Here is a 14,263-nt window from a genome sequence, read left to right on the forward strand (position 1 = left end):
CATGGTGAAACCTCACCTCTACTAAAACTAAAAAAATTAGCCAGGAGGTAGTGGCATGCACCTGTAATCCCAAGCTTCACGGGAGGCTGAGGCACGAGAATTACTTGAACCCAGGAAGTGGAGGTTGCAGTAAGCCAAGATCGTGCCACTGTACTCCAGCCTGGGCAAAAGAGTAAGACTGTCTCAAAAGAAAAAAAGGAAATTGCTGACTTGCCTGCTTCATTGTTAATTTTCGACAAAGTTATCTCAGTGTTCCATGTGAGCCTGGGAAAACAGCATTCTCCCGCTGCAGAGAATAGTGTCCTATGCATGTCCGCTACATCATGCTTCTGCACTGTGCTGTCCCAATCTTCCAAAAAAGCTTTACTCTTTGTCTACTTGACCCAGCAATCACTAAGCGAGGGGCATCTGTCACTGTTTCCTGTGTGTGTGGTTTTGTCAATTTCTGCTTTACATATCGAGGCTTTTTACTAGGTTGACAGAAGTTTAGGATTCTTGTATGTTTCTAGGAAATTTGCCCTTTTAAAATTAAAATGACCCTCTTTATCCCTAATATTTTTCTTTAATATCCTATTTTATCTTATATTAATATAACTATTGCAGCTTTCTTTCAGATTATTTTCCAGCATATCTTCTCTTGTCCTTTCACCTTGGTCTTTTCTGTATCCTTGCTTCAGGCATGTTCCCTGGATAGAGAGTTGTTTTTGAAATCCAATTTGACAACTTGTTTTTTTAACTGACAAGTTTAGTCAAGCTATGCTTATGATTACAGATATAGTTAGATTTATTTCTACCACATTAGGCTGGATTTCTACTTGTCTGATTTTTGTTTTCCTTTTCTCCTGTCTTCTTTGGGGACTTAAGTATTTTTATTTCTCCTTTTCTTCACTACTGTTTTGGAAGTTACATACTATATTCTATTATTTTAGTGGTTATTCTCGAAATAACTGGCATGCATACTAAGACAAAGAGTCTAATAGTATGTCTTCCAAACAATTAGGAACTCTATCTTTTTCTTTCTTCCTTCCTTTGTTTTAAGAAAATGGTTTTACTTTCATATGATGCTACTGCTGTAAGAAATGTTAAAAGCCGGGAACTCTGCCACCCTACTCAGCTTAGACATCACCTGTCCAGTACAGCGAGTCCTCACAAGGCGGCGGACGGGTTCCCTCAAACTGCAGCCTTCCGTGAACCAGCTACAGGAGGTCTTTGAATAACATCATTTCCTTCAAAACAGTCTCATTATTAACGTTGATGAGAAAAAAAAATCAGTTTCATTATACATTATTTCACAAAAGTTGCAGTTTCCAAGAACCTACTGATGATGTTGAAGTGAGGACTTAAAGTATTTTAATCTTTCTTAAATTATTTTCTAATACAACAAATTAGCTTCCCCCGCAGCTTTTACAGACTTTCCTTTGTAACTGCCCTCCTGGTGTGTCATAAGTGGGTGGGCACACAGTACGCCCCTTCCATCTGCAGATGTCTTTTAACTGTGTACGTTTTTTGATTATTGCTTTAACCAAATATTGTGAAATAACCATTTTTGGAAAATACGAGGAAGGTGTAAGAGAGCCCAATCTTCATCTACTATGGCAGGAAGTCAACAGATGAAATAAAGGATGTTAATTAAAGACTGAAGTAAATTCCAAAAGAAATATCTAAAAGAACTAAAAATGATCATCTATTAAGGTAATCATTGAGTTACATGATTTTTTTGTTGTTTTTGAGACCGAGTCTCGCTCTGTCACCCAGGGTGGAGTGCGGTGGCGCCATCTCAGCTCACTACAACCTCCGCCTCCTGGGTTCAAGTGATTCTCCTGCCTCAGCCTGCCGAGTAGCTGGGATTACAGGCATGTGCCACCACACCTGGCTAATTTTTGTATTTTTAGTAGAGACAGAGTTTTACCATGTTGCCCAGGCTGGTCTAGAACTTCTGACCCCAAGTAATCCACCTGTCTTGGCCTCCCAAAATGTTGGGATTACAGGCGTGAGCCACTGCACCTGGCCATATTTACATGACTTTAAAATGTACAACACTGATAATATTTGGGGGAAAAAAAACCTCAGGCACCATTCCACGTCACCCCCAGGTGGTGGCTGCATCCCTCATAATCCACCAACTGAGTTTTTGCTGTTGGTTTCAACTTCTGCTTCCTTTTTTAAAAGTCCTTATTACTTGTCAATGTGTTAAGAGATTTAAACAACTCCCATTCCTGACGACATCATGAAACCGGGGTTTCCTGGGGAATTTTCCTCTCTGGTTTTAGAGTAAAACACCAAAGCCTTATAAATGGTGCCTTTCCCACTCACAGAAGTCCAACTCTAAACATCAACACTGACAGGACCCCAGGCCTGGGCTGGTCTCCCTCAGACCCACACGTAAGACCAGCAGCCGTGTCCGGAGGCAGGATCCATCTCACGGCAGTTCTAGACTCTCAGTGACAGACAATGCAGGGAAAGTTCGCTTCTAGGTTTTATCTTTTAAAAAATTCACATTTTGCTTCTTTCAGGAAGAACTTCCAGTTTTAATCCTTTCATTTTGTAATGATCTCACTAAACACCATAAACATTCAAAAGTTGAAAATACCACAAGTGAAATTTTAACCAAAGCCTCTTTCCCTGACTGTGCAGCTAAGAGACCCTAGGTACACAGCCCTTGAACAGCATAGGATAAAGCTGTTTTTTGCTAAGCTGATGTCCACAGGTAAGGGGTGGTGGGGGAATCGGGAGTGCTGATTTAAGATGTAAAAATGTGTGATCTTCATTCCCCCATGACCCCTACCACTGTCGTCTGCTGACTGTACGGTCCCTTTTTCAGGACATGAAGGAAACAATTACATGGCAAGAATTCATGTTCCCCCGATCTTAAAGTCTCAAGACAGAATGAAAAGCTTATGTAAAATGGTGGGCCAGGCCAGGCACGGTGGCTCACGCTTGTAACGCCAGCACTTTGGGAGGCTGAGGCAGGCAGATTATCTGAGGTCAGAAGTTCAAGACCAGCCTGGCCAACATGGTGAAACCCCATCTCTACTAAAAATACAAAAATTAGCAGGGCATAGTGGCACACGCCTGTAATCCCAGCTACTCAGGAGGCTGAGACAGGAGAATCACTTGAACCTGGGAGGCGGAGGTTGCAGTGAGCCAAGATGGCACCACAGCACTCCAGCCTGGGTGACAGACTGAGACTGTCCCAAAAAAATAAAAAACAAAAATAAATAAAATGGTGGAACAGGTGACATAAGAAAACAAATCTAAGAAAAAAGCAGCTGACAACATGTTATTCGTAGCAAAGTATGAAACGGCTGTGGGACACAAGACAACCAATGGAGGTGCCACCTTCCTTCAGAGCAGAAACTGCTGCCTCTGCTCCCACGCTGGTTCTCAAAATCTGCAGAGTAAGCTTTTCATTCATTCAAACATAAAAACACTGCACTCGAATGAAAGTGAAACTTTACTATACAATCATTTGTATTAGGACCAAAGACCAGATGTCCCGGGATTACAAAGACGAGGCACGGCCAGTTCCGGCTTCCCAGGAGCTAAGGAAAGGGAAGCAGCAACGGGAAAGGGGTGGAGGGACACAGCTGGGACACCCTGGTTGGACCCTACTTGGGGCACAGTACTCAATGAGAAAGTGCCAGCACTGCTCCTGAGGGCGACGCAGGCGCGGACCAAAAACGAGCGGCAGGACGCTGACAGCGCTGGAACGCGGCACTGGCTGTGGGGGTCTACCTCTATCAGTGTCTCTATCTTTCAGTGAATGTTCTGAATATTTACCAATAAAACACTGGGGAAGAAAACATGCATACACTTATTCTCAAGATAAGGTTCAAGAGAGGATGTGGGGTCCAAGTGCTAAGCATCCTGATGTCACACTTACCCCAGAGGACACACGGCCGAGGTGTACCAAGAGAAGAGGTACTGGCAGTCAGCAGTCTCGTGACTGAACTCGGGGATCCCGTCCTCCACCAGAGGGTCACAGTGAAAGAAGATAGTGGAAGAAACAGACTTGGTCTTATCCTTTCCACACTTAGAGGAAGAAGCAAACACGACGTCGAGATCTCCATCTGTCAAAAAAGAAGGGGCACACATGGCGTGTCACTATCAGTTTTCACGAGCAGACTGAGCTTAGCTCCTTATGGTCTAAAAGAGTTTGCAAAGACTTAAAATCACACAGAAGAGACTTCATCCCATGTCCCACGTGCACTCTGTTCACAGCTTACAAAGCCACTGGGTACACCTTGACAGAGCCCTGCCCTCAGCGCCCGGTAAAGAATTTTTGTTTTGTTTTGTTATAACCACAGGTATTTACTGATGGACTGAAGATACAATTTTAATGGAACGATAAGGCACAACTGTGGATTAAATTAGACTGCTATACAGCCAAAAGAGGGGAAAAGCTATAATCTCAGGAACTTTAAATACGAAAATCAACGAGCCTCTGAAGTACCCTTCTAAGAGATCAGTATAAGATATCTTCCCTTTTATACAATTCCTATACTACATCACTCGATCACAAAGTCCAACTGACACTTCATAAAGAATTCCTCGTTCATTTCTATTTGAGCCACCCAGCCTGGCTACTTCCCTGTTCTCCACCTTTTTCCATTGCTTTGCAGTGGTATTTTTTAGCAATCCCCTTCCTAAAGAATTATGTACACACCTTCAATAGTTTCCAAAGCCAAGCAAGCAATGAGTCAAGAAAGCCAAGGGCAGATATGTGAATGAACAGACTCACAGAGATACATTAGGACGGCAATAGCCTGATTCATGGAAGTCTAAACTAAGCTGACTTTGGCAGGAAAGTTGCTGTGGTTTGCTCAAACACTTGTAATACCACCTGAGGTTGTGCTACTAGTGCCAGACCTCTTGTTTCTAAAGGATTAGCAGTGATCTACACAAGGAGCTGGGAAACTAATGTAACTAGAGAGCTAATGATAAAACCATCATGCTTTGGACGTGCATTAGGAGCTGACTATGGCTTCCAGCATTAACAGCTGCCAAGGGTAAAATTCATAAAGAATTTTGTGCAAAACTTCAAGACACAGAGAACAATCTTTAAATATGTTGGACTGGGATAAGTTAGGCACTTCCGTAACACTAATCTTTCTAACTTGGAAACGTAAAGTGAAAAGCATTCCAGTGCACGTAACACTGAGGCATAAACCATGCTGCAGAGGTGTGAATGCAGGAGGGTGTACAGGGTGCCCAGCCTCCTTGTTCAAAAAGCCATGAGAAAGTCCCCAAGTATATTGTCAGAGCAGCCGTTCTGGTGGTAACGGTGTCCCAAGACTAAGTAAACCTGCATATTGCTACTTTTTGAATAGCCAACACTGCACTAACGAGAAGCCACAGAGGTACAGAGTTGAGATCAGAGACCAGAGGTAGAGTGACGTGGGCAAGCAACCTACAAGACTTGACTCCACGCCTCTCACCAAGGCCACCTCCCAAGAATATCTCCACCCAGCAGCCCTTTGATGACAAAGCAGAGTGCAGAGGATAATCTCAAGCTCCTGGGAGAAGTGTTGGTTACCAAAAAGCTCCCGGAGAGGCAACATCCCAGAGGCCCACTGAATAATGAAGGTAGATAAAAACTACCACACTACCGAACTATCCTGCCAAGTCAGAAATACATATACCAGGCATAGCTTGGGGTGCCAAGTAGAACAGAGGAGATTCTGAGGTTTAACAAAAAGCAGAAAGACTGCGTGACTTGGTGAACAGTGTGTTGAATGACACAGAAGTAGGAAGCAAAGGACATATAAAAAGGATGCCTGCTGGCGAACTCGCCAGAGGGAGGCAGCACGGGTGCAGTCTACGTCCAGGGAAAGGGCTTTGCTGGCTTGATCCTCAGCATGACTCCCCATCTTACTTTCTCAGACTTGATGGATGTGTGGCATTCAGCAGCAGAACACAGAAAGATGGTATTTGTAAATGAAGAACTGGTGAATGGATACGGAACAGAAATAGACTGGGTGTACCATTCTGTAACGCCCTGTGTATAGACCAAAGGCAGGTTTGTGTTGACAGAACATACTTGGGGTTGTCATGCAACAGCAGTAGCACTTTGGGAGAAAGGGAATGAAGGAGCGGAGGTGGGGCTGGTGGACAGGAGGACTGTCAAGTTTCAGTTCTTAAATACTAGACCACAAGGAACAGTTTGCTGTCCGTCCTTTAGTGAAGAAATGGAATGCTCATTTTCGGCTCTGCATCAACCTTCTCCAAAACCTTAGCAAAGTCTGTGATAAAGATATGTCACTGTCCCCATGCTGATCAGCCTCCCGAATGGTCCTGTCTGCGAAGCTGCTCAGCTGCTCATCTGAGATATTTACTCAGACCATCATGCATGGTGCCTGTAACAGCTCATCACGGGAGATCTTGTCATCTTTATCCAACTCATATAGTCCAGAAGCAAAGTGCTGTTTGTTGCTCTGGCTATTGAGTGGTTCAGGTCCATTCACACCTTTGCTCTCTTCATTATCCTCAATGGTTCAGATATAAGCCAAAGTTCTCAGGAATCCACGGAGTTTACCTGGTCCTCTCCCTCTGGAAAGAAGGCACGGATGACCCAGTCCCCCACTGGGTTGATAGCAAGTTCTGGAATCCTCTGAAAATCATCCCGTTCTCTCCTTTGTCCAGGCTGGTGAACCAGCTGTAGAGGGGGTGATTTGATGGTGGGAAAGGCCAGTCTCCTTCTTGATCTCCTCGAGCTCTTTATTTCTCAATAATGTGGAGGCCTCACTGTGCCAGGGCTCCTCCAGGAGCAGTGGCACCAGAAATGACAGTGACAGGAAGGAAGGCAAGAATTTAACCTTGCCCAAAAAAAGGGCTGGCCTTGGTCCTCAGCTAACAACAGGATATGGAGCAGGGTTGGCCATGCAGTACCTGAGCAATCAGCCAACCAGTTCTGCCCATGTCATGGAGCCCCAGGAAAAACTCTGGACACCAAGGCTCAGGGGAGCACCCCAGCGGGCAGTACTCTACGTACACTGCCACATGTGGGTGCTGGGAACACAACACATCTGATTCCACAGGAGAGTCCGGCAGGAGCTCTGCATTCGATTCCCTCCTGGACTCTGCCCTGTGTGCATCTTGGCTGATTTTAACCTATATCCTTTTGCTGCAGTAAATCATAACTGTGAGCACAGCCACTTTCAGGGAGCTCTGTGAGTTATGGTGATAGGGAGAACATAAAGTTGGCTTGAGACCAGGCGCCGTGGCTCACATCTGTAATCTCAGCCCTTTGAGAGGTTGAGGTGGGTGGATCACGTGACATCAGGAGTTCAAGACCAGCCTGGCCAACATGGTGAAACCCCGTCTCTACTAAAAATAAAAAAAAATTAGCTGGGTGTGGTGGCGGGCGTCTGTAATCCCAGCTACTCGGGAGGCTGAAGCAGGAGAATCGCTTGAACCCAGGAGGTGGAAGTTTCAGTGAGCCAACATTGTACCACTGCACTCCAGCATGGGCAACAGAGTGAGACTCTGTCTCAAAATAAATAATAAATAAATAAAAATAAAGTTGGCTTGGACACTCCCTCAGTGTGCCACTGGTGTCAGAAGTGAGGAAGCCTTGCATGGACTCCTTGCATAAACTCTGCTGCTCCCAACCTTTGTTGCTGGCTCAAAATCTTTGTGGCTGGCACTGCTGGGTACCAGGAATGCAGAGGCGAAAGTGCAGGGTATGAGATGGATGTGTCCACACACAGAGGGGCCCAGAGACAGGCAGTGCAGCTCGGCTTAGGAAGGGTACTTCATTCTCGCTTGGGAGTGGCGGAAGCAGGGGCTGCTGAATGGACCGTTCCACAGGGCTGGTGGCGGGAAGCAAACTGCCCAGCAGCCCCACATCCTGATGAGAGACAGCTGCTGCCCTCGAATGGCAAGGCTCAGGAAGAGAAAGAAACTTCATTTCTTCATGAAAGATGAAAAGAGATCTTAAAACTAAAGCTACTTTCTGGGGCTGGTGAATGAAAAAAGGGAAAAGGTCTGAAAGTGATTTTATTTACCAAGAATGACTAAATGCACATGCACCAGCCTTCTGAAAGCTGGGGATCCTCAAAGGTCTGCTAGACACACCACCTGTGAACGTGGATCCCTGTAGGTCTGCCTGACACACCACTTGTGAACGTGGATCCCCACAGGTCTGCCTGACACACCACCTGTGAACGTGTATCCCTGTAGGTCTGCCCGACACACCACCTGTGAACGTGGACCCCCGTAGGTCTGCCCGACACACCACCTGTGAACGTGGATCCCCATAGGTCTGCAGGTCTGCCCAACACACCACCTGTGAACGTGGATCCCCGTAGGTCTGCCCGACACACCACCTGTGAACGTGGATCCCCGTAGGTCTGCCCGACACACCAGCTGTGAAAGTGGATCCCCGTAGGTCTGCCCGACACACCACTTGTGAACGTGGATCCCCGTAGGTCTGCCCGACACACCACTTGCGAACGTGGATCCCCGTAGGTCTGCCCGACACACCATTTGCGAACGTGGATCCCCGTAGGTCTGCGCGACACACCACTTGCGAACGTGGATCCCCGTAGGTCTGCCCGACACACCACTTGTGAAAGTGGATCCCCGTAGGTCTGCCCGACACACCACTTGTGAATGTGGATCCCCATAGGTCTGCCTGACACACCACTTGTGAACGTGGAGGTGCTTATGTGGAAAAATTGGCCAGTGCTGTGCTGTGGAGCCTGAAGACTCCTGAAGACACACCAGGCGGCGCCACCCTGCTACTAGAAGGTAGGCCTTCCAGGGAGGAGCACTGGAAGGATGAGGAAGGTGGGTTGAGGCATTCCAGCACAAGGAACAGCATGTGTAAAGCCACCAGGTTACAGAGTGACTTTGGGAGCTGGTGAATAACCTGATGGCTGAGGCATGACAATCCTTCCTTCCTTTCATCAACATTTACTGAGCACTTCCTATGGGTCAGGCACTGGGAAACAGGACAGCAAGAGCGGGCCAACCTGTGACGTGCAACATCTGACTCTGAATGACTGGAGGATTCACGGAAGCATGAGGAAGGCAGAGAATAGAGAAACACAGAGCACTTGCTCTGTGCTGTGGAGTTATGCAAGTGAATGAGGCTGATCAACTTTCCCATCGTCAAGCCACCCAGAAGCAGGACACTCACTTTCCCAGCTCTATTCATGGGCCACAGGTGCTATGAGCAGATGCACCAGGGCGCTGTCTCCAATCTGTGACCGGGAGCAGCGATGCTGACCCAGCTTCCCTCCACCAGGTGCTGCTGTTGTGGAGATGCACACTGCACCAGGGCACGGAGCACCCCCACTCCTTAGCTATCGCTACTCTCCCCTCCCACGGACCCGTTCAGCAGCGGTTTGACATCAGAGAAGGCTGGGGTTTTTTTTAAACACACTTGATTTTTTAAAGAGTCATTACATCCACACAGGGTTCAAAAATCAAATTACAGAAGGTATATAGTTAAGATTAGCTGTTCAAAACAAAAGCAGCCTTTCAGGATGATTCCCTCAAGAACAAGAGGGAACAAAGGGCAACACCCTTATTAGTGCCAGTAAAAAACCTTCCTTCACACCCTGGAGTCTGCCCTATGTGCGTCCTGGTTGATTTTAACCTATATCCTAACACTTCCATCCTTCTTACAAATATGAAATCTCTTTCCCTTCTCTAATATTATTTGGTATTCCAAAATAAGGAAGTGTCATGGTTAAAACCAAATCAAAGGTAATTCTGACTCTATACAGCTCAGCCTCCCCTGACCTCAGAACCACTGGATCAGACCAAGTTTTCATTTTTTGGACATTTGTTTACTTGTTAACTGAGATACCATTTATGTACAGTGAAATGCTCAGGTCTGGCACATATCATCTGATCCATTCTGATGAAATTCATAAGAAAGCAAGAATTAGACCATGGTTTTTGTTTTAAAAGTGATCTGAGATTTCAACCGAAGGGAGTTAGTTGAAAATTTTAATGCCCTTCCTTGGCATGAGGAAGTTAAATGAGGACCTGTCATGGGAAGTCACGGATTACCTTGAAGATAGTACTTGGTCTTGTCAGAGGTTCCGACTTTCCGACTGAAGTGCTGATCATTGGGCTTCACCTGGCATATGTTGGCTCCGGAGCACGCCGGATTTCTGGAGCTCGTGATGGAGGAAAGCTGGATCTCATACAGGTAGTTGTCCCCATTGGTCCTCATGTCCCCAGAGGCTCTGAACAGCCTAAAGAGACAGAAAAGACCACGGTGACATGGAAGTCCTTCAAGAAGGCATTCATTACATAAACCCACAGTTCTCAGAATCACTGCAGGGCCCCAGGATGCTTCCTGTCCTAAGCTACGGCAGCACATCTGTGACCCCACAGAGATTCTGAGGACACCAGCTTCCATCTCAAGAGGCTTTCTCTCCAACCAGTTCTGCCCTCTGAGTGCTAATCCACCTTCCTCAGGTGCTGTGTCCAGCACCGTGTCCAGCACCACATGGCCCTCACCCTGCCCGTGCACAGGCAGAAGACATGGCCAGGCACCTAGGCCACCAGCCCCTGAGAGCAGCCCCAGTAACACTGCTGAGAAATCTATTTTCTACAAACTGGCAATCCCAGAAGATTCCTGCTCAAACATGTCAGAAGGCTTCTGCTTCAACCCCTGAGCTTATCATGAAGTGAGGGAGAAGGGGGGGGGATTTATTTTTACACTCACAAGAATTCACCATCTTTGGTGTTAAAATTTAATAGTTGAGTAATGCTTTTCCTCAGTTTAGGCAAAAGATGACGACAACTGCAGCAACAGTAACTAAAACACACAGACCTATTTATCCTGGATTGCTCCCCAATAGGGAAAGAGCTGCATTGCTGGTTTAATTTTGAATACATTTCACAGCTCAAAAGGAAAACGTTTTACTTACTTAAAATAAATGTCTCCGAGGCTGAAGCTCTTGCCATTTATAGGGTTGGTGATGGTCCCATTCACCATCTGTACCTCCTGAGGCTTCACGGCGCAGGCAGCCCGGGAGTCCCAGCTGAAGTAGTAGGTGCAGCTGTCGATGTCGAACCTAGGAGGGGGGAAGCGCAGACTACAGTCTTCACAGGGCAGACTGCAAAACAGGGAACACTCAGAACCCTCGAAGCAGCTCTCTGGCTTTCAGTCAAGGTGCACTGAGATTTCGGTTGGGTCCCGAGACCCCCACTCCCCGGGCTGCATGGGCCTAGGCAGAACTTCCCGACTCAACACTGACAGCAGCTCTGGGCTAGGATGGTTATTTTACTCACTTTTTTTCGTTGCCACAGTGGATAGGGAAGACGACTGTGTCAGTAATGTGACAAAGCAGGCAAGCACTCAGTATCAATTTTTTAAAATTTGTAAACCATGTAACATTTAAAACCTGGAAACATTTGCTCCTAGATTTTTGGTTTTTTGTTTTATAAGCTTCTCAGACTCATACACTGATAAATCCTTTGGCAATTTCTAAGTCTCCCCTTTTCCAAACTGAGCGTCTGGAAGGAATCAGTTTTGTTCACAGACAGCAGCTCACATGCACCCTCTGCTGGCCAAGCTCTCCCTGGCACCAGCTGCAATGCTGCCTGGAAAACCTGAATACAATCCAAGCACATCCTAGGTCCAGAGGCAGGTCTCACCTGCTTGAGGGTCCCAGGCAGGCTGCCTGAACACCTTGGGTAGGACAAATCAACGCCCCTTTGTTCCTACTATGACATTCAAAGATGAAGGCCAGTTAAATACTGCTCAGCCAGTGCTAAACCTAGTTCAAGAGGCAAGCTAGGCCAGAGAAGTTGCACTGATCTTGTAACACTGTCTCAGCACTGTATCTGGGATCTTCCCTGCCTGGAGCAGCCCCGCCCAATACAGCACAATCAGCCGCTGTAGCCCCGAGCTCCTAAGACTCAGTCAAAACCTGCACATGAAAACCCCAAGGTGGAACCTCCCCAGTGTGCTCGCTGCACTGTGCCCCCAGTCTCCTGACCTCTGTGCCCCCACTCTGTGCCCCCCACTCTGTGCCCCCAGTCTCCTGACCTCTGTGCCCCCACTCTGTGCCTCCCACTCTGTGCCCCCCACTCTGTGCCCCCAGTCTGTGCCCCCCACTCTGTGCCCCCCACTCTGTGCCCCCAGTCTCCTGACCTCTTGAATGTAGGTCTGCCCACCGTCTTTGTACAGGTCAATTCTATCACGGAGGATGCGGTCTTATTTCCACCACATGGATAACCTTTGGAGTACGTGACAACAACTTTGTCACCTGAAACACACAATTGAAATGACATTATTTCTAGTGCATTATAAAAAGCCTCAGCCAGGCGCACTGGCTCACGCCTGTTAATTCCAGCACTTTGGGAGGCTGAGGTGGGTGGATCACTTGAGGTCACGAGTTTGAGACCAGCCTGACCAATATGGTAAAACCCCATCTCTACTAAAAATACAAAAATTAGTTGGGCGCGGTGGCAGGCACCTGTAATCCCAGCTACTTGAGAGGCTGAGGCAGGAGAATGGCTTGAACCCGGGAGGTGGAGGTTGCAGTGAGCTGAGATCATGCCATTGCACTCCAGCCTGGGCAACAAGAGCAAAACTCCAACTCAAAACAAACAAAGTCTCAATGTTAGAAGTCAAAACCTGGTTTAAAGGCCAGGAAAAAATAAATTTTTGGCTCCCTACAGGTTTATCCACCTCTTCTTGCATTACCATGATCAGACCTGGCCTATTGCACCATTGCCACAGCCCAAGACCTGGGGTCAAAGCCAAACTCTCCTACTCCCGCGCTTTGTGACCCTGGGTTGCTGAGCTTCTGAGCTTCAAGGGCCTTATCTACAGAAGAGGACACTGTCCAAAGTGGGCAGGTTTCGGGCATGTATAGAAATTGCCTGACAAACTCGTGAAGAACGGGACCTCGGGTAACGGCAGCCTTCCCTATTGCTCCAATTGTGTAAAATTTCTGTGTTGTATTAGGTGCTTTCCTGACAGGTACCCTCACGTGAGTCTCCTAACAACAACAGGGCAGAGACTGGAGAAAGTGAAACGGCAGAACAGATCTGTGGTTTTCTAGGGTCTTCTGGCTTTAAGTCGAGCACTGTCTGCTTTTAAAAGTGACCCGTTAAAAAAAAAAAAACCTAAGCCCTCGAACCTGCAGGGTCTGAGAAAAAAGTGAGTACACGTTTTAAGCTGCAAGTATCACTGGGGCAGCGTGGTCACCAAGTTCTGACTCTCAAGCCACCACCAAGAGGCTGCTCGTGGCTGCCCAGGGGGCTGTTCTGGGAACGGTCCAGGCCCAGCCTGGCTGCATGGACAGACTATGATTCCAAGGCACGCATGGCACAGGGTGTCTGGGGGAGCACAGGCCTTCCACCCTGACCACACACACACACATCCTTCCAGGCAGGGGCACGCGGTGGAGGCAAAATGGGTACAGTGCCCACTTCCCAAGTGTTTTCCACAGGACACAGGCCGAGGTACTGGGGGCTGCGGGATGGTGAGGTGAGAGGTGGGACTCTAGGCTCTCAGCCCTGCCCCCAATTCAAAGCTGCTCCAGCTGAATTTGTTTTAAATATTGGGCTTCTCTGTAAAATTTTGGAAGAAAGAGTTCCACTGTTTTAAGGAAAATTTTTAAAACTTCTAGCATATGGGATCAAACAAGTGAAGACTTTAATAGTGTAGACAGCCCATAAAGATTGGGCAGGAGGCTCAACCTCCCCACCCGAGGGGCCCAGACTGCAATGGATGACACCACCACCAAGAAGTCAGGTGATCTAGTCCCATGTCACTCCCTGCATTCACTATTCTCTTGCTCCTTTTGCCTCAAGCTTGTAGTGAGGCCTTAAGTGTTTTAGTTGTTTCAGTTGGCTGAAATTGGGAAAGACTAGTCAAATATGCATATATACTGCGAGATTACTGGGGAAAGGGCGACCCTCCACTACCCTCCCTCCTTCGCCCTTCTGGGGCAGTGTGGGAGTGGCAGCAATAACTGACCTCCAAAGCAGTAAGAACCTCCCAGGGAGGGCAAGTCTCAGGCTGGAGGTCTGGGTGCCACTTCCTGTATGCCAACTCTCCCTCCACTACCAACCTGCAGAGTCTGCGTGTGATTTTTATCAAGGGTGACAGTGGTCTCCCCAATTCCCTTTCTCCACCTTAACATTTCAAGCTAATCTGACATAATCCTGTGGTTGAATCAGGACAACTCAGGAAACCCCACTCCAGCCTAAAAGGCGAACGTTTTCCTTTACTGGTCCTTCCAACACATCCTAATTGCTCTTAAGCTAAGAAACCTCTATTTTC

The 14,263-nt window shown here is 47.3% G+C and overlaps 1 protein-coding gene and 1 pseudogene across 1 annotated transcript in view; both read right to left on the reverse strand.

Moving 5' to 3' along the window:
• IGF2R (insulin like growth factor 2 receptor) overlaps window positions 1–14,263 on the reverse strand; it is a 122,682-nt gene that overhangs the window by 5,828 nt on the left and 102,591 nt on the right. The window contains exons 42-45 of the mRNA XM_021669685.2: window positions 12,122–12,236; window positions 10,893–11,039; window positions 10,024–10,211; window positions 3,884–4,070 (exon numbers count right to left, since the gene is read on the reverse strand). Of these exons, the coding sequence (XP_021525360.2) occupies window positions 3,884–4,070; window positions 10,024–10,211; window positions 10,893–11,039; window positions 12,122–12,236 (637 nt within the window). The remainder of the gene's footprint in view (window positions 1–3,883; window positions 4,071–10,023; window positions 10,212–10,892; window positions 11,040–12,121; window positions 12,237–14,263) is intronic.
• On the reverse strand, window positions 4,077–8,627 carry LOC105717625 (uncharacterized; annotated as a pseudogene).

Source organism: Aotus nancymaae, unplaced genomic scaffold (genome assembly GCF_030222135.1).
Source record: "Aotus nancymaae isolate 86718 unplaced genomic scaffold, 86718_ANA_hifiasm-v0.15.2.pri h1tg000040l, whole genome shotgun sequence".
Taxonomy (NCBI): domain Eukaryota; kingdom Metazoa; phylum Chordata; class Mammalia; order Primates; family Aotidae; genus Aotus; species Aotus nancymaae.